Below are 21507 nucleotides of genomic sequence, written 5' to 3'. Positions count from 1 at the left end.
GAGCTGACTCATTTGAAAAGACATTGATGCTGGGAAGGATTGAGGGTGGGAGGAGAAGGGGACGACAGAGGATGTGATGGTTGGATGGCATGACCGACTCAATAGACTTGAGTTTGGGTAAACTCCAGGAGTTGGCGATGGACAGGGAGGCCTGGCGTGCTGTGGTTCATGGGGTCACAGAGAGTCGGACACGACTGAGTGACTGAGCAGTTAATAAATAGCTGAGAGGCAGAGGCGGTTTTAGCCTATTTCCCCCTCTCATTTTGTTAAGAGCAGAGGTTATTTTTTAAAGAGAAAATTTAAATTACAAAAGGCTTCTATGGTTTACCCATTGTCCATGATTTTCCAAATACAAGCGAACGATTTTTTTCAACTCCTTCCCTGACTGCATACTGCATTTTCTGTTCTAAAAACAAAATGCACAGAAAAGGAACCAACTTTTACATTCTCTTATGTGCCTGAACTGTTCCCTCAACATACATTTTTATTCCATAAGCCTGTAAAGTATTATGACTGCATCTCCTAGAACAAGGTAAGTATGGCTCAGGTTAAATGGCTTTATGGCAGAGCACTATCCACTTTCTAGGTGTGGGTGCAGAGGAAATGAGTGAAATGAACACAGCTTTGACATTTATCATTTAAGACACTCTGTGCCGTGCTGACTCTTTGCAACCCCATGGACAGTAGCCCACCAGGCTCCTCCTCCTGGGGATTTTCCAGGCAAGAATACTGCAGTGAGTTGGCATGCCCTCATCCAGGGGAAGACACACACTAACTTGCCATTTTATTTTCGTGGCACAATTTAAAAACTAAGTGTAACAAGTTAAGCACTGCTTGTGCTTCTGTAACGCATCTTCTCAAGATTTTACTTTTGCTAATGTAAAATCAGACATTGCCTCTTTAGTGAACAATGTATCCTCTCTTCAATACCTGGAATAAAATTTAAGTTCTTGACTCTTGATATTACTATAGGGGTATTTTTGAGAGCCAAATCGAAATAACACTACAGTGCAAATGTGATGGATCACTTTCATAATTAAAAATTTTAAAAATCATAAAAAAAGCCACGATTTCCTCACATACAGTTTTCACTCTTTTGTTTGGCCTTCTAGTTACTTTGTGGACATACCAATAAATACATATATTAACTTGTAATTTCCCCCACTCCTTTTTCAAATGACCCCTTGAATTTATTTAAGACATAACAACGAGTTTTTGGTAAATAAAATTTAATACAACTGTAGTCAAGTAATAATGGTTAAAAGACATTTTTTAATTAGATACAACTTTTTAAAAATTAAAGAAAAACTATGCATAAAGTATATTTTAGACGAGACATGAAAGTATTAGTGTGCCGCAACTGAACTGAAAACAAAGAAACACGGAGCGTTTTTTCACTGTGAAGACTGGAGCATCTGAAAGCAAATGACACCTGGCTGCCACAGGTCTGTACAAGCTGTAAAGCACTTTACGCTTTTGTTCAACTCTATAATTGTGTTGTCTTAGATAGCTCCAGAGACTTTCAACAATATTTAAATAAAGAAACCATGGGGTGGGTATTGGAGCAGGGAAGATTAAGAACTTGGATAAATGAAAGAGTCTGTAGAGGAAAAAACAAAAAATAGTACATAAGAATGGAGCAAAAATAAGTAGATTTACTTTTTTGACACTGGATGTAGATACTGCAAATGATGTTTTCAAGGATTTACTCGAGAGATTTTTTCTTACTATCTTAAAAAGCAGCTTGGCATCAAACAAAAAGCCTCCCCAAACATAGTAAAACTCCAAACACCCAACCACTTTCTTAACATTTTCCTTCCTGCCAAGCAACCACATAGCTGATGCTCATTAAACATTTTAAGAGCAATTTACAGGAAATAAGTATGGAACTTATCTAAGGTAAACTTTAGATTAAAAACAAAGTTGAAACAGAACTAGAGAACTTAAGGCACATAAGCAAATACAGATGCAGTTATTTTGAAAACATTAAAACAAATTCTTTTCTTTGGGACAATATATAAAATAAGTTACAACTACTGCTATTTAAAAAGATTTTTAATGATGATCTTTAGCACTAAGTAAATTTAATATCTAAGGCAATCACACAAATGTAAAACATCCATAAAAAACATTTAAAAAAAAAGTATGAAGTATGTTGACAATGTCTCTGGAATTATCAGTTCACACTTTCGGCTCAAGTGGTTTCTGATACCTAGCATTAGATGTGACAATAAGTATAGCTAGCTAGTCAAACCTGTTGCCTTAAAGGCCAATCAAATTGCCCCATTCTGGTTTCTTGGTATGGTGAATTTATTTAACTAAAAGGAATAATGGGGTGAGGTGATGTAAACCTAGCTTTCAATATAATGCACAGAAATTCTAATAAAGGCCAAAATTATGTTGAGGTTAACCGGTGTCTTGAGCTTAGGAAAATAAAGGCAGTCCACAGGAAGCCTTTAAGAGACATTATTTTATCACTTGGCACCACATAAATAGCAATTTCTTCTCTTTGAAAATATAGTCTGGAGTAGATGATATCCTTTCCATGTATAAATCTCAAGAAACAAAAGGCACACACAAACAATTCAACCCTCTCTTTTCATGTATGGGTTCTCACAGCATTTCTTTTTAAAAAATCTATTGCCATATCCAGACAACAGGAAAAAAAACACACCTGGTTTGTATACTGACAAAAGTAGTATAATTGAACCTTTGTCTTTCCTGAGTTTCAAAAAGGGTATGACAGTAGAGATACATAAACAATTCATATTCACTAAGAGAAAATGTATCAGTCCACAAACATTTTCATCTAAATATAAAAAAGTGAATGTTTAATTACCACCACGTGTGAAGCTCTTTTACCAAACTGAATTTACTCTAGAATTATGAACTGAAAGTTCCTTAGATATGGCACTTTAAACATTCCAATTAGGCAAAAATGACAAGTTAATACCCTGAGTATTTACATCATTTTTTTAAACACCTGGTTTAAATGCAGTAAATACGTATGTTTCAGTCATCTAGGGAAAATAAAGGTTACTGAAGACCCAATAGGCTACCATTTCATACCTGTGCAGTAAAGTCAGTGGGAAGATTAGAGCAGAAGAGGAAGGTCTTTCTGTTGTAAAAATCAGACCACGTTATAGCTCACTCACATATAGGAACCACATGAAAAATGATTCAAGTTCATGAAAAAAAAAAAAAAAGTACATTTCTCTTGATCCACAAAACCTACTTTTGAATTCCCTTCCCACTGAGGTATCGATGGCTATGTTTACCAAACTTGTATCTCCCTCCAGTTTGTTTCCTGATCTTGTAAATTGTATGCATTATATAGATTCTGACTGTGTATGCGTCATCATACTAGTATTCATCATATATTTTCGTATGTAAAAGAGCACTCTAGAGATGCCCAAATTAAAAAAAAAAAAAAACCAAAAACCAGAACTTCTCGAATTGAATTTAGTAAGATCAACTAATTTTTACTTTGTTTCTCTGATCAGAAACCAGAAACTGCTAAAATTCTTGGTTTTCCTATATGTGTGTAGATTGAGCATACTATCTATCTACGTATATACATATATACTAACCCAAAGGCTTACATGAGCATCACAAACCAAAAGAAAATGTCAGCTATGTGATGACAGTATGAATATAATCTGACACCAATTCTGTTGATAAATCCCTTTTGATATACTAATTATACCCTAAAATTCTTCATTATTGTATCAATGCTGACCTCATTATTTATGAAAAATCAGTAAAGGAAGTGAAAGGAAATTAAAGTATCAATTGGGTAATTTTAAAAATTGTTAATTTCATAAGATTCAAGCTAAGTTCTTGGTGACCTACTTATGTAGTTTTAAATTATGTAGAGAAAAAATTAAAAAAATTGGCATAAGGTCCATGTTTAAACAAATTCTGTTTTATAGGATTTCATGTCAAATTTACTGTAATAAACACATGAATATTAAAAAGAAACATATAACAAAATACAATTAAATAGTTAATACTTACAAAAGTACTAAAATACAGGTTATACTGAGAAAGGCTTTTCTGTAACAAAGTGTCTGTATTTATGGATGGGCATAGTATTTGTAAATACTTACAAAATACACATGAAAATAACAAGTATCATTTGTATAGTCCTCAGCATTTACCAACACTTTTCTCATACATTATCTTACACACCACAGAGAATTTCTGAACTAAATAGGTTCCATAATCTACAAAGAGTATGATGCAGAAGTAGATGCTTACTCTAAAATTAAAATAAGTATCCCAATTGTATCTACTATTGTCTTTCAACTAAAATAGTAGAAAACTGGCTTCTGAATTGCTTTGATAATTATCACAAAAAGGTACATATCATTTCAAATTATGATTTGAAAAATAAAAATTCCCTAAAATTTGCTAACTTTTTTAGAATTTTCCTCGGAATTCACAATCCAGCTAGGCATTAAAGTTGATACTGTATAGTGTATTTGAAATCTCTGTATCATTCTAAAATGGGAAAAAAGAGTAAGTTTGTCAATGTTAGGTTTTTTGATTACTACTTTGGTTTTAACAAAAATCTGGTGACACTATAATTACATATTTGCATCATTTCTCCTATGGCAAGGAATATATAATTAAGATGTGAGACAACAATAATGCCTGGGAAGTTGAAATAGAGCAGGCTACCTGGAACATCCCTAAAATACTGTAAATTGTATCTGTCTACCCAGGAATAACAATAATCACTTATGCTGTAGTTCCTGCCATCCCATTTGCCTTAGAAAAAAAAATTTCACACTCTTCTCTGAAAACTAGTAAGCTTTATAAACTGGAGTTGAAACATCTAGACAAAGGCAATTTGATGCAGAGAAGCATGAGAATGTTGTTCAATATTTCACACAATGGGTACCAAATGAAGATTGATCTTAGAAAACTGCTACTACTATTGTTAGTTTCTTCAGATAGTTAACTTTAAAAGAAATATGGACCCACTGAGATAGGTGGTCCCTGCTTTATCCTTTAAGGGCAGCTTAACAGTAGAGACTCCCAGGATTTTTAGCTGTTCACACGAAAACAGGATAACCAGGAAGAGGTCCTCACCCAAAGCACCATTCCAATGAGGTCAAACCCTACTGGGCTAGGGAGAAAATCTGTCCCTGTTTTTACAAGATAATATTGCAAAGTAGATTTCAGCTCTTCTGCCAGGTTTAAGAAAAGGCGCTTCCCTTAGAGGATTTAGAGATGATACATAAATACTTTTGAGAGCCACAGTGGGTCATTTTTCCTTCAAGAGTCTTAGATAACTTTTTCTTAGGAACTAATCTGTAATTTTAATCCCCATTTTAGGGGGACTTGCTTTTGTTTCTTCTCCCCAAAATATCTTTAATATAAGAAAGCAATTCTAAGAATGAAGTCACAATAACTTAGTATTTTCTGATACTCAGATCATTGCCATTACTGTTTTTATCAATTACAGAAAAAAAACCCATAATAAAGTTAATCAATTTGGATGTATTTTTTAGTGAAAAAGATTTTTAAAACTGTTTTTCCCTCCTTAGAATGATTCTAAGCAGTATATGATTTGACCTAAATGAAAACTTGTCATGCAATTTTCTACATATATATATACACACATACACACTTATGTGACAAAATAAGGAATAAACAGTCTTGCAGATAAACATACATAAATGAAAAGACCATTCACCAATTCCTAAACGGTATGCAGGCAAGCATTATTTCCTACGCCACATAGGCTTCTTTTTTTTTTTTTTTTAAACAAATACAAAGGTACACTCTCACAGCCCAAGCAAAGACCACTATTACCTTCAAAACAAAAATTTTTTTTCCCCAATTACAGAAAAGGCTTTATTACAGTTTAAAAGATTGGTATTTGGGGGAGAAAGGCACGACAATTATTATTTTTGTCTTTTTGTGCATATGGCATAAGGAGATAAACCAAGTTCCCACTCTGGAGTTTTTAAAACCTGTCATCTTGGATTGCTGTGGCTTCCTGGGTGAGGTACGCTGGCGTCAGAGCTTGAAACATTTCTCATTGTATCTGTGAATAGTCACACAGCCGTGATAGGACACTGGCCTGGGCATCGCAGCTACCCCTGTGATGATACTTGTGGCAGGATCATAACAGAGAATAGTGTCTGTAGCTTCTCCATTTTCCCGTCTTCCACCCAGGATGTATATTTTACCATTACATACAGACATACCACAGTTTTCCTGTTGAACCAAATTAAAAAAAAAAAAAATTAACTGTTGACCTTCAGGACTTTGGCAGCAAACGGAAAAGTAAAATTAGACATGCTCTGACACAGTCAAAAGGGAGACGAGAAATAAGCTCCCTTTTGCCCAACTCCTGCTCTGTGTGAAAACTAGATAAAAGTGCATGGGTGCAGTCTTAAAACAGAATACATCTCAGTAACTGGGATCAAGGTATGGGCTGTAAACCGGGGGTTGTGGCCGAGAAAAGGGTTTTAGTTAACTTAATGGTAGTTCAACAAAAATATCCTTGAAGAGTTGCTTCTCCTATATTATAGGACAGCCCTTTACTATAAAAAGTGTCTATTACATGATCAAGGGATAGGAACATTATTAGTTATATGGGATTACCCTCAAGTTGAATGAATGAATGAGAGAGTTATAACCAGATTAAGAAAGCACTGTTACTAGGTGCGCCTTGGTTGGGGTACAGAAACTCCCCAAGTAACATTTTATAGTTAACTTTCTATACAATGATATTCTTAGCTAAATTTACTCTTATCTATCATAGTATATATTTTGCAAGGATGAGTGATTCTTTAAAGAAAGAAATTACACTAAAACTGTCTCATTATTGCATAAATATGTTTATGCTGCAGGTCAATTATTCTTCTATTTAAATTTCACATTAATTCAGACAGTTATTGCATATTATTATCCTGCTTCTACATAACCAACAATGGATAGGTTCTACCAATGAGTACAAAAAACATTTTTACTTGATCAGATTTGCTATATATAAATTTCACTCTTGTAGAAAAAATTAAATCTCGGTGGATTTATATAATAGAGGATAGTATTTTGGGGTCTAGAAGAATAAGTGAGTACTTAAAAATGCCTACATTAGAGTTTATATACACCCAGAATGACTTGGCCCATTATTACTAGTGAATGACAAACTTTTATGTAGAATACCACCTATGAATTGTATCAATTATGTGCCAAACTATAACACTTTTCATCTAAAGCACAATGAGCTCATTCTTTAAATTCTGAAAGTTCTAAATACCACAAAAAACGATATCCTTAGTTTTCAAGTACAAGCTGGCTTGCACTATTGAACTTTAGAGTCATTTGGATGATGATTCTTAAAACTATAAAATTATAGGATATTGTTATTAACATCATTTCTTAAATAGTGCTCAGAATTAATTGAAACAAGCAATCTTCAAAACTGGTTATTCACTTGTATCAGGAAATGACTTGCACAGTAGTTTATTTCACTCTATGATAGTCTCAAGAGTAATGGCAGCTAGTAATAAAAATAATAACACATGAAGTTTTAAATGTTATTTTTCATGACTTAAATGAAACATAATTTTAATATTGTAAAACATACTTCTCTTTAAAATAATGCTTAACCATTAAAATGCCAACAATAAAGAAAAAGAATCAGATTTCTTTTCATTTATTATTCTAAACTTTAACGACATTTTTAAATACCTAGTCCACTGAAGAAGGCTAAAAAAATACTTCGTCAGCCAGTAAAAAAATTTCACAATTAAAAAAATATGTTCCTGATGAAAATTAAAAAGCAAAATATGTTTATAATATCAAGTTGTGGCTTTTAGGAATTATGCAATGTCAAAAGGCATGAAAATAGCAAGGTACAGCAGGGAAAAATGCTGGGTCCATTATGACTGCACAAAAAGAGTTCATTTTTTCAGCTCTTTTTTGGTCATTCAATATTCTAAGCACTTTAAAACTATAACCTTTGACTCAAATAGCTTTCTACCATGAAATTGGCAGATTTCATGAAATAGTTGATTTATCATTTTTCATTTGATTAGTATTAAAAGGGTAGGCAGACTCACAGATGGTTCAAAAATTGCCTATCAATAATACATACATACATACATTTAGAGGTACTGGTTTTAAGAATGGCCCAGGGGAAAAAGATAATCCCAGAAATCTCAGTATTTTTTGTTTCAAGAGATTTGACATACTAGACTTAAGACTTCAATATAGATTTAATATACTTCTGATCTAAATGTTCCTTGAAATTTCTGAAGTCAATATCAGGCACTGTCTAATTAAGGAAAATGTGCCATATATGTCCTCTTGTTTTTCCTTAATTTTATCTCAATCATTTAAAGACATATTCTTTAGTATATTATCATATGTGAAATAGATTGCCAATCCAGGTTCTATGCATGAGACAGGGTGCTCAGGGCTGGTGCACTAGGATGACCCAGAGGGATGGGATGGGGAGGGAGGTTCAGGATGGGGAACACATGTACACCCATGGCTGATTCATGTGAATGTATGGCAAAAACCACCACAATATTGTAAAGTAATTAGCCTCCAATTAAAAATATATATATTCTTTATATGTCCTGTGTTATGCTAGATGCTGGCAATTATCTTCCTAACCTCTGCTATTGTTTTGTATAGTACAGTCAACTTCTCAGTGAATAGCAGCTCTTAGTGAAAATGCACTATACTGAAAAATATTCACTGTAATAAACCAATAAAAAACAACTTTGGTTAAAAAATTTAGAAGCTAAGTGTAAACACTTGTCATACAGCTGAATGTGACCATAACAAGGGTTCTTCTGTGGCAGGGCACATTCTCACCTGTCTCTTGTAGGAGGACAATGAACTAGACAATTGCAGTTCATTTTACTTAAATGTGATATATAAGAGGGACAGAAGACTATGTTCCCTTTGTACCATGAAGCTGAAGATCCTATTATGTCCCTTTCATCAACTGAGGCAATGTTACTCTGAATACCTTACTAATTGGAGACCATACTTCAATGTCAACAACTTCAGAAAAATGGTGTTAATACCCAAACCCCAGTCATTATCCTTACAGTCTATATATCTTACATTGTATATAAAATTGTCTTAACATTAGGACCCTCTGTTACTTCACTATTTGTTTACTTATTCAATAAATATTTACTAATAAAGGTTAAGTATAGTGACAGATCAGAAAGAAAAGACATTAATTCTGAACAGGGCAATCTCAGCTTGTTGTAAGTATGAAGTGGTCCTTGAAAGACAAGTAGAGAAGGTAGAAAAGGCATTAAAGGCTAAGCAGACAGAATGAATGAAGGCAAGAACACATACCATCTGGATAGCAAATGCAAGCAACAGATACTAGTGGTAAAGTGTGTTAGAAAAGCAAGACATTAGAGAAAGAAACTGTAATTAGAAAATACTGTTTTAGTGTAGGTAAGAGCTGATGAGAACCTGAACAAAAGCAGGAACAACACGAACAGAAAATGGCAGAAGCTCAAGAACACAGAGCTGATACGATGGGTTGATTCAATTTAAGAGAAAGTAAGAAAAATTTTAAAAATTAAGTTTGGTCTCTGCCCCCAGTTCCTGATGTAGCTCCTAAATCCCCTGGAATGTTCTGGTTGATGAGAGTGTTTTTTGTTTTAACAAAGTGACACTTGGTGGACTCCTAGATGAGGGGTGGTCAACAGAGAGATCAAGCCATCATTAGCAGCTTGAAAAGGGTTTCTCCCCAACCCTCCCTTCTCTGGAGAGGGGAGAAGGGCTAGACATTGATTTATAATTGATCATGTATAGATGATAAAGCCTCCATAAAACCCCCAAAGTTAGGATGTGGAGAACTTCTAGGTTGGTAAACACATCCACGTGCTAGGAGGATGGAGTACCACAAATCCATGAGGACAGAAAGTTCTGTGCTTGGGATCCTTCCAGACCTGACTGTGGGTACCTCTTTACCTGGCTGTTCATCTATGTCCTTTGTAATAACCTGTAAATATAAATGTTTTCCTGAGAAAATTACTGAACTTGTGGCGGGGACTGTGAAAACCTTGATTTATAGGTTTTTTTATTTCAATTTATTGATTGATCAGAAGTACTGGTGACAACCTGAGATTTGTGACTAGCATCTGAAGCAGTGGCAGTCTTATGGGACTGAGTCCTTAAAATCTGAAGCTAACTTCAGGTTGTGTCAGATCTGAATTGAACTGTAAGACACCAGTTGGAGATGGAGAGTTGATTGGTGTTGGAATAAACTCACATATTGGTGTCAGAAGTGTTGTGAATAAGAGAGAAACAGAGTTTTTCCATTCACTAGGTTGTTTGAAACAGAAAAAGCAAGCTTGGGGAAGAAGGTGAATTCTGTTTGGAGTGTTCAGTGCAGTTCAGTTCAGTTCAGTTGCTCGGTCGTGTCTGACTCTTTGCGACCCCATGAATTGCAGCACGCCAGGCCTCCCTGTCCATCACTAACTCCCGGAGTTTACTCAAACTCAACTCCATCGAGTCAGTGATGCCATCCAGCCATCTCATCCTCTGTCGTCCCCTTCTCCTCCTGCCCCCAATCCCTCCCAGCATCAGGATCTTTTCCAATGAGTCAACTCTTCACATGAGGTGGCCAAAATACTGGAGTTTCAGCTTCGGCATCAGTCCTTCCAATGAACACCCAGAACTGATCTCCTTTAGGATGGACGGTTGGATCTCCTTGCAGTCTAAGGGACCCTCAAGAGTCTTCTCCAACACCACAGTTCAAAAGCATAAATTTTTCGGTGCTCAGCTTTCTTCACAGTCCAACTCTCACATCCATACATGACCACTGGAAAAAACCATAGTCTTGACTAGATGGACCTTTGTTGGCAAAGTAATGTCTCTGCTTTTTAATATGCTGTCTAGGTTGGTCATAACTTTCCTTCCAAGGAGTAAGCGTCTTATAATTTCATGGCTGCAATCACCATCTGTAGTTTTGGAGCCCAAAAAAAGTAAAGTCTGACACTGTTTCCACTGTTTCCCCATCTATTTCCCATGAAGTGATGGGACCGGATGCAATGATCATGTGAGCTTTAAGCCAACGTTTTCACTCTCCTCTTTCACTTTCATCAAGAGCGTTTTTAGTTCCTCTTCACTTTCTTCCATAAGGGTGGTGTCATCTGCATATCTGAGGTTATTGATATTCCTCCCAGCAATCTTGATTCCAGCTTGTGCTTCTTCCAGCCCAGCATTTCTCATGATGTACTCTGCATATAAGTTAAATAAGCAGGGTGATAATATACAGCCTTGACGTACTCCTTTTCCTATCTGGAACCAGTCTGTGTTTGAAGTCTTAGAACATATCAAACAGGCAGCTGGAAATTTGAGTCTGGAGTACAGGAAAGAGGCTTTAATGGAGAATAAGATTTGAAGTCATCAGTACTGAGCAGGAATGGTGTATAAACTGGGAAAAAGGCAAGGAAAAGAGGCTCAGGCAATACCCATATTTAGGGGTTGGGTGAAAAAACCCAAGAGAACATGAATGAGACTCAGAAAATTATTAGTAACAACCTTTGTGGGTACAACACCTCAAAAGTGGTATGGGTTGAGCCAGATTTCCAGCATCAGGACCATCAAACATTTTGATGGTGGAAGAAAGGAGGGTAGAAGTATGAACTAAAAGGCCAAGGGAAGGCCTTTTTGGGGTGGGGGTAGAGGCAGAGTACAAGTACAAATGCAGTGTGAATCAAAGAGAACCAAGTATAGTAATTTTCTTTATAACAAAAAAAAACATGTTACCTAGTTTCTAACGCAGAAGCAAAGAAACCAGTTTGGGAGCATTTCTTCTCTTTTGAAATGTACAACAGAAAGGGATAAGAACTGGAGTAGGAGTCTGATAAAGGTCAAGAGGGAAAAAAACCCAACAGACCAAGTACAATACCTACTTTACCACGGGACAGTAAAAAGTTATTTCAATAATCCATTCCTTGGAAGGAGTTCAAAACAAGTACACCATATGCTATTATGTGGAACTTTCAAAGAACTGTGAAATAATCCAAGTGTACATGAAATACAGTCTGAACTTACTATATATTCATACTTGTACTGTACTCGGTCTCTCCTACACTGATTTTTCTTTTGGCCCATTTTATGCTATTACCTGTCGGCTGAATGTATTCTGTACATGCATCCAGTAATCTTCAACTGGATCATAACAGTATATTGCCTTGGTCAGTCCACCAGCAACATATATCAGGTTGTTTAAGGATACGGCTGTTATACACCTCTTGGCAATAGGAATAGCTGCACGAAGTAGCCAAGAATTGGTTTCTGGATCATAGGATTGAACCTAATAATATACAGAAATATTTAATTAAAATTTCTCAACAAGAATGCAAATTTACTTAATAAAAAGTTTGCCAATATACAAAAACGTGATTAAAATAAAATTCTATTAACTCATAGAATTAAGGGAGGCTGGCTTGAGAATGAAATATCTGAATTATCAAGCAGAACAGAGTGACAAACACACACAGATTGTTTCTCGGATGAATGGCTACCAGATTTGCTTTGTTCCCATTAAAATTAACAGTCTAGATTTTAAAAAATTCTGTTACAGAGGATAAGTATGCCTCAGTTTGAATACAATTTCTTTACATATTTAGGGAGTCCTTTCTTCAAAAGAATACAAGCAAACCTCAATTTACTACACTTTGAATTATCACAAGTTCTGAATTAATGAATTCTAAATATGTAACATATGACATATTAAAATTTGAGAAAAAATTTATTGATTGACAAAGTTTAGTAAACTATTGTTAAATGAATCAGGCATTAGATACTTGTCTTCAGAATAAACGGTATTTTCAGAGCTGTCAGTATGGCACATGTTCTATTGTCCCAGGAATTTAATGAACTGCAGCAGCTTTGGAGCCATCCTATGTTTAGAGAGGTTTTCTTCCCTTATCTTTGTTCTAAAGAATATTTTCAAAGTACACAGAAAATGACCCATTTGAAAGCAGCATAATTGGTTACTGTCTCACCCTTCGCTAGTTCACTTACAACTGTATTCTGAACAAATAATTTTTTTATTCTGTAAACCATACTAGTAAAAGGTTTTAATATGGTTTATTTAGTACAAGATCTCAAATTTGAGAATAGTCTCATCTCAAAAAGATCAAAGCATACTTTTAACAGAAAAATGTTAGATATATTATGATTTCATTTTAGTAACCTGAAACTCAAATGTTTTTCTCCCAAAGTACCAGACAATTTTTAAAAGGCCCTTCACACTAAGGGACCAAACTACCTACTTGTTAGGCCATTTGTGTTTCTCTTCTTGTGTATATCAGTGGTTATTTCTCTAAGAAAACATGGCTTACCTTATCAGAACAAGTATTATCATCAGGTCCTCCACCAATCACAAACAATTTGCCTACACAGCTGGTCACGGCAGGAGAACTTACTGCTTCCTTAAGGGGAGCAACTTCAGTCCATCGATTTGAAAAGGAATCATAACATTCCACGCTGCTAAGTCTGTTTTGCCCATCATAGCCTCCAACAACATATACCTACATGTAAAATACATGGAAAAAATCTTAATTATCAAAAGTTTGAGTTTTTAACTAGTTGGCTAAAGAAAAGGGACCTCTTCCCTTTAAAAGTTCCTTGTTACTGTAACTGCAGTATATTTAGCTCTGTTTCTGGACCTGTTAAAAAAATTATCATCCTCTCACTACCACCGAGGAGATATTTTAGACTTTTTTTTTCATAATAGCCCGCTCCAACGAAATTTTTAGTACCACAGATATATTGTGTATCTGTTTACATACTATATCTCTGCATTATGCACAAAAGGACATGTATAGCTTGAAGTAAGAAGCAATCTTCATCCCATTAGCAGCATTGAGAATTACAGGATTTAGCACAAATGCTCATATTTATGTATGGTGAATATCTGAATATTATAAAGCTAGAATAAAGCTCTAAAATAGAATAAAGCTAGAAACTAAAATACTAGGTAAGGATTACTAGACTGTGAGATCTTTGAAGGCAGGGCCTATCTTGTTCTTTAATTTAGTTCCTATAATGCCTAGAAAAGTACCTGGCACATAATGAACTCTAGACTGTATATGTCAAAGAGCTTTCATATACATTTTCTTTTCACAAATATGAGGAAGTAGGACAAGTGAACAATCAACAGGCCATTTATTAAATCAGCTACATGCAGAATAATCCATTAAGCATCATGAGATATACAAGAAATCTTTAATCTATAGAAGCTCTCCAGTTTAACATCTACAATTCTTTTAATGAACAATTATCATCAACTTTTCTCTGCATCTATGTCTAACTAACTATTAAGTTCAACTGAGCCTTCTTTCATAGCATCTCTCACATCTGTCCCTTCCTTTTGTTTTCCATTGCCACTATCCTTCCTCACGGTCCGAATCATTTCATACCTCACAATCTTCTCCTGGTCTCCACTCTTGTACTCTCTAAACCATAGATTAATCTTCCTAAAATATCTCATCAACTCCTTTTACTAGTCTAACAATGAATGCCAAATGGTCAAGGCCAAACTTTATATTTACACATTGTCATTCAAGTATGTCCACAATCTATCTTTCTGTACTCTTGCAAATTTCCTTAGCAGCCAATGTTACTTCAATTTTGCATTTCTCACATTTAAAATGATCTGTTGGTGGGTCTGTTCTCCCAACACCACATAGCCCAGAGAGGTTAGGTAACCTATTCAAGGTCATGCAGCTATGGAAGGGGTACGGAAAGTGAGGTATAATGTAGTACTTAAGGGCACAGCTTTGTCAGGAGAGGTAGAGTCCACATTGGCTCTGCCACTGCACATAAGACCTTGCCTGGGCAGTTTACCTATACTCTCAAACTCTGTCCAATTTCCTCAACCTAAAAATGTATACAATAATAGTACCTATCACATAATTTTGAGGGTTAAACTTTAATACTACACTACATGCATAAACTAAAAATATATGCTATGAGCCTCAAGATAAAAGGCTCCTAGATTGAGAAAATCTGAGCTTTTGCCCCTGCTTTCTCACTTTCTGTGCAACCTTGAGCAAATGACTCCATCTCTCTGGATTTAGTTTCTTCATAAATTGAAAAAGTTACATTAAATATTTTCTAAGATTGCTTCTTGCTCTAAGATACTATATTACAAACCATCCAATGTTTCCTTAACAGAAAACATTTATGCTTTAAATAACTTTATAGGTTTGAATTCAGCCTTGAATGTAATTTTTAGGATAACCGTTTTCCATGAATTGAGCACTTGCTGTGGAAGGACAGAAAGAATCCTTTTATTTTTTGAATTAGTGCTTCTAAGTTTTCGGTAACTTCAAGTCAAGTATATTAATATTTATCAAGTAAATTTGTGTTCATCAACCCTTAAATGATGTTTGGAACATCAATCCTTTTCATACGCTTTTCTATGTTCAGAATAAAGAATTATAATGTTTTTAGTCCGACCTCATCTCTTTCAACCCCTTAATTATTTTACCTGCCCCTTTTATGCTGTTATTCTTGATGTACAGCTACCAAAACTATATTAACAAACCAGTGGTTTTAGAAAATAGTATTTTATTTCCATTACACCTACCTTAAGGTCCTCATTATTTCACTAGTTTTGTCAGTGGCAGCAGCACACTAGATCAGTACGTTAGGAATTAACAGTAGCTTTCAAACTGCACTTTGAGAAGCTCTGCAGTACACAGTTTTTAAGAAGCTTTTGTGGGGAGATAAGAGGGAAGGAATGAGAACTGATAGGTGGCTGAGTGGGAAGGGTTCCTGGCATCATCTCTGTTCCAACTAGAGCAGTTCTGCTTTCTCATTGGTGGCTCTAAAATGCCTTCATGAGAGGGCTTAAGAGGTAGCAATCATTTTAGTAGAGGGTAATAGGGGACCAATAAAAAAGGTATGTGTGATATATTCAGTTTCTTGTGATAACCTATAATGGAATATAATCAGCAAACAAATAAACCCCTAAAGCATGAATCACTGTGCTATATACTTGAAATTAACACAATACTGTAAATCAACCACACTTCAAAAAAAAAAACGTGCAAGCCAAGTATGTTGGTTTTACTTAGACTGCTCAGCAATCTGAAGTGGCTTTGGAGGAGCTGATAGAGATGGAGGCAGGAAAAGAATCCAAGTGAGCCCTTGGTACACAGCTGTATTTTTATCTGCTTTGTGTAACAGCTTTTTATATTAATTTAACTTGAAAAAACTGGTTGTAGTTGCCACTAGTCTACTGGTGATTCTCAAGTTCCTAAGGACAGTGAACGGTCCAGAATCAGATTATATGTTTTTTATATTTATTAGCTGCAGTCAGTAGTAAGTTTGCTTTAAAATAAGCTGGTGAGTTTATCTTAACACTTATTTGCTTTGTCCTTACTTGTACAAATAGTAAAGATAAAATAATATGACTCTAGATAAATGTATCTTGGCCTGAATGCCAAAGTCAGTAAAAGGAAAAAAGACTGCTTGGATTAGACACTAGCCTGTTTTTGTACTTGATGTACTCCTTTATTTTCCAGTGCTTCTCAGGCATTTAGAAACCAATGGTGCATGAGAAAAGAAATGTGCTGCACTGCTACGAATTCCAAGTTGGGAGAACAAAATATCCATTCAAAAGTACAGTGTCAAATTGTTTATATCTTCATTTTATGTACTGAGGTTAGAAATGAAAGGAAATACAAGCTGAGTCCAAAATACCCAGAGGGTGAGTAAAATGAAGGATTCATCTGTGGTATTTATTCTGGAAAGGTACCAGCAATAATAACAAAAAGTGGTTTCTCTTACTTTACCAAGGAGGACAGCCATTTTGTGACGCCATCTGCCTTTATTTAGAGAAGCAACTCTGATCCAAATGTTTAACTGTGAGTTATAAATCCAGACATCACGTCCATTGATTCTTCCACCTATAAATGCAAAACATTGCACACACACTAACAAGTTATGTCACCAAGGGATCTATGCCAAAGGCATAAATAATGAAAACACTGAAATATTTACCCAGGCCAAGAATTTGAGGATTCAGTTCAATAAATGAAACAAAGACCCTCTTAAAACTTCAAATGGAAATAGATCACAGAGCAGATTTAACCTTGTCCACTGTTATTTTGAGAAATAATCACTACATGCCCCAAATAATAAAATGCATAATATGAATCTTACTATTCTAATTTTAATGTAGAATAGTAGAATTTTACAATTCTACTTTGGGGAGAATAAACTTTGGGGAGAATTTCAGAAAACATGGGTGGATGAGAGATGCTTAACTCTGAGTACTCTTTATATACTTTACTGTGTTCCTTAAACAAGTTTTAAAAACTGTACATATTCTATATGCATTTGAGAGAATTTAAAACATAATATGGCCTACTGTACAGTGCAGGATACTACAGTCAATATCCTATGATAAATTATAATGGAAAAGAATATGAAAAATAATATACATGTATAACTGAATCACTTTGTTGTTCAGTAGAAATTAATAACAAGAAATCAATAACATAAATTGAAAAAAATATGATATGGTTAAAGACATTTTCTGGTGAATCTTTTTTAAGTCATTCTAAATTATCTAGTGCCTATTTTTAAGAACAATAAGCCAGTTTCAGTTTTATTTGTTGTATAATATGATCTGATTAAAGTGCGCATCTCTACTTTCACTCTTTTTTTTTGAGACACTGTCATGGTTTAAAATGGCCAAGCTGTGATTAAATTAAAAGTAGCTACGTAATAATTCTTTATTACCTGAAACAAGAATGTCATTCCTTAGAGCACAGACTGCATATTCTGATTTGGTAAATTCGGGAAGTTTAGCCAAAGACTTCCACTCTCCTGTCACAGGGTCGTAACACTCAGTGTATGGAAGATTAAATCCTCCAACTCGTTCACAGCCTCCAACGACAACTATCACCTCAGAAAAGCCAGTTGACCTAAAATAATTATTATAAAAATGCATAAATAATAAAACACATTTGATTGTTTAAATTCCTAAAAGCATACCGTTGTCATAAAAAAAGTGGAACATTATTATAAAGAGTTAAGTTTATTTTCTGAGTATGTGCCAACCAATAGAGGCTACCAATTATTTACTCTGAGAACATTTATAAGGGGTTTAGTAACATAATCTTTTCACAGAAAACTTCTATGGGTATTTTTTCTATGAGTTTTACCTTAAAAGTTGAAAAGCAGTCCAAAGATTATACCTAATTGAACTGGAACCCTGGTAATACTTTCAAATGGGATTTTAACAGCAATTCAGATAAGCATAACCACACAAGATAAGACAATGCACTTTTGTAAGTGCAGGAAAATGGTGCTTTTTCATCAGATTGCTAGTTCTAAAAAGACAAATTCACAGAACAATTTAAGTATCCTTTAGAGGAATACATGTATTTGTTCAGATATCATTTTGAAAAATAATTTTTTTTTTTTTACCACACTACACGGCTTTCAGAATCTTAGTTCCCTGACCAGGGATTGAATCCATGCCCTCAACCGTCAAAGTGCAGAGTCCTAACCACTGGACTGCCAGGAATTCCCTAAAAATATTATTTTTAAGCTTAAGTAAAGTAAGGTAATCCAACTCAAAAGGCTGGGTGGTCTCCAAAGATGTTAACAGAGTTTATAATAAAGAATGGTACAGGAAAAAAAAAAAAAAGAATGCTACAGGAAAAAGGCAAGATGAAAAATTGTACAGAGTGTCTGATCAATACTATGTAATTAATGTGTCTGGAGAGATCACAGCAAAGTGCTAATAATGGTTTTCTCTGGATTGTGTGGCTTCCTCCTTTATATCAACACAAATTTTCAAAACAGTAATGAGCATGGGCTACTTTTAGAGTGGAAAAGACAACTTTTAAGTGCACTAAGGGAATCCTGAGGTTTACGTTAATTACAAGCTTCTTTTACTTTGTAGTTTAAACTTAAGATAGAGACAGGAAAAACTAGCCAAGCTTTTTCTTTTTGTTCATAAGGCTCATGGAAATAAAAAGTCTTGTAATTACATTTCATGGCTGCTACAATGTTAAATCTCACAAACAAAAATGTTAACAATCCCTCTTCTCTTACTTACATGAAAGGAAAAAAGATCAGGTTAAAACACTTATTAGTAGTTTTAGTCAGTGTGATGTTTTACAATTTCACTAGGAAAAAAAACAGAATTAAGCAGCATTGGTATACCCCTTTGATAAAGCTGCTATATTCTAGCTATACTTACTTGCAGTTATTTCAACTAACATTCACCTAGTCAGTCCATGCCAGGCATACTTTTTCCATTATAAAATCAGAAATAAATATCATAGAAAAGAATTCTGTCCACAGATGCAATAAAAATTATTTTAAGAACCCAGCAAATAATATAACCCTAATCTAGTATATAGTAAAATATTATCAGAAGGACTCAAATACTGTCAATAATATTTACTATTTTCCAAATAATTCCAAAATGAAAATATTAAAAGTAAATAGTAGATAGCACCAGTCACTTAGTAGTATAACTAATGACCAATTTATCCTTCTTTCCATATTAGTATTATTTCCTTAAATCTTACTTAAAATACTTCTAAGACAAACCCATGTGATAATCTTCAAAGTCTTACCTATTGTTTGAGCAAAACAAAAACTGCTAAATATTGTTACTGGGGTTGAGTCACTCCTAATAGTTTTAATACAAAATTAAGGTAACTTTGATAGAATTTTGTTTTATACTTTCTTTGGGTTTCTCAGGTGGCACTAGTGGCAAAGAACCCGCCTACCAATGCAGGAGATATAAGAAACATGGGTTCAATCCCAGGGCTGGAAATATCCCCCAGAGGAGGGCATGTCAATCCACTCTAGTATTCTTGCCTGGAGAATCCCATGGACAGAGGAGCCTGGAGGGCTACAGTCCATAGGGTCGCAAAGAGTCCGACACGACTGAAGAGACTGAGCATGCACATATAGCATTTTACTTGTTTTATACTTTCCCTTTTCTTGAATTTGCTTGGTCTTCCAAGACTTCTTAGCCCAATAAACACACATTGTCTGTTTTGCACCTTGGGACAAGAAGAGAAAACAGCACAAAAAGCTAATGGCTAAAACATTTAGTCTTACTAAATAAAGGATTATTTCAGTGACTGTGTGTATTTATCTGAAAGGATCAGCAAACTAGTAGTTTTGCCTAACTGAAGGTCTCATTTGCAACCAAATGGCTTTTAACTTAATTTGAGACAAGTCTGGTGTTCTCATTAGAGACTGTTAACTCAATATAATAGCTATTTTTATTTCTTGAGCTTGGAAAAACACTTATCTTAGACAGGAAGAAGATTGCCTTAAAGGAAATGAGTTGCTGCTGCTGATAATGGTGACGAGAATAAAAAAGCAGCCAAGATGATAGTATAGGATAAATAAAATTCTAGATACCCATGCAATCGATTTTTTAGAGGCTGTTACTTTATTAATCTTTTAAAGTGAAAATTCTCATTTTCTGCTGTAATAAACTAGCAAATATTCACTGCTTAAGTATTAAGCAGTATTGAGACTTGAGTATTAAGTCTCACCACTTGTTCCTAGGAAAGTGCGACAAGAAAATTATTCTTTTTCTACAATGGTAAATATTTTTTAAGAAGTCATCATACTCTTTAATCATAAACTTGAGAAAAGGTCAAATTAAAAGATCACATTCTTTGATTTATGTGAAAGGTAAAAGAATTATAAATTCTCAAAATATTCTAAACCATATGAACAAAATGTATAGTAATTGCCAGGTTCAGTTAAGAACCTCAGAAGGACTTGCTGGCCAAAATAACAGACCTTCTTATTGTCAATGCAAACATGCCAGAGACAGACGAACTGCCAAATTAATTTTCATCAACAAAAAGGGGTCTAAAGGGGATCCTTGGTAATAAGAAAAATGACTGAATACATTTAGAAAACACAAAAGGAAATGTTTCCATATAGTGGGAAGTTGGAAGGAAGAAGGGAGAGATATTAGTGACACAGTCTATTCCAAGACTCAAAAATGCCTGAATACCAGGTAATTGCACCAAAATAATGAATTCAAATAGAGATATGAGACTTTAAGCCCTAAAGAGACCACGTGACTCTTTAGTGTGTAGCATACGACAGTACTAAACTCAAAGTATTAACTATATATCAAAAGAGGGGATTGATCAGCCCTATATACAATAAGTAAATGAATGAACAAATGAATGAAAGAGTAAGTAATAACCACAGAGGCAAACATTTTCTGTGTCCATTCAAGTAACTTGTCTAAAGGAAAGGAGAAGCTTAGCTAAGCTAACTTGAACATTACTGGTTCTTTGGTAAGAATATTTTATGGTGGGTGAGATTTCCTCAAACTATACTAGCTGGGAAGAGTCTGGTTCTAAAGGTCTACTAGCTCTTTTTGTCTCGATTCCAAACAACCTTTGAAAATGTTGGCTTCCCAACTGGTAAGTTGCCCATAGTAAGAGAATATGCTGGATGCGTTGACTTAAAATA

General features: G+C 34.7%; 1 protein-coding gene across 8 annotated transcripts in view; it reads right to left on the bottom strand.

The window, feature by feature from the left end:
- Positions 1-1212: 1212 nt before the first annotated feature.
- KLHL24 (kelch like family member 24) overlaps positions 1213-21507 on the bottom strand; it is a 38245-nt gene continuing 17950 nt past the window's right edge. For all 8 annotated transcript variants that reach the window (XM_043873627.1, XM_043873623.1, XM_043873628.1 and 5 more), the window contains 5 exons: positions 17773-17957; positions 16816-16934; positions 13359-13547; positions 12137-12325; positions 1213-6231 (listed from right to left, as the gene is read on the bottom strand). In XM_043873627.1, the coding sequence (XP_043729562.1) occupies positions 6031-6231; positions 12137-12325; positions 13359-13547; positions 16816-16934; positions 17773-17957 (883 nt within the window). In that variant the 3' untranslated portion in view covers positions 1213-6030. The remainder of the gene's footprint in view (positions 6232-12136; positions 12326-13358; positions 13548-16815; positions 16935-17772; positions 17958-21507) is intronic.

The sequence above is a fragment of the Cervus elaphus genome, chromosome 19 (genome assembly GCF_910594005.1).
Source record: "Cervus elaphus chromosome 19, mCerEla1.1, whole genome shotgun sequence".
NCBI lineage: Eukaryota > Metazoa > Chordata > Mammalia > Artiodactyla > Cervidae > Cervus > Cervus elaphus.
The sequence above is the reverse complement of the archived record's forward strand: the minus strand, read 5'-3'. Positions and strand labels throughout refer to the sequence as shown.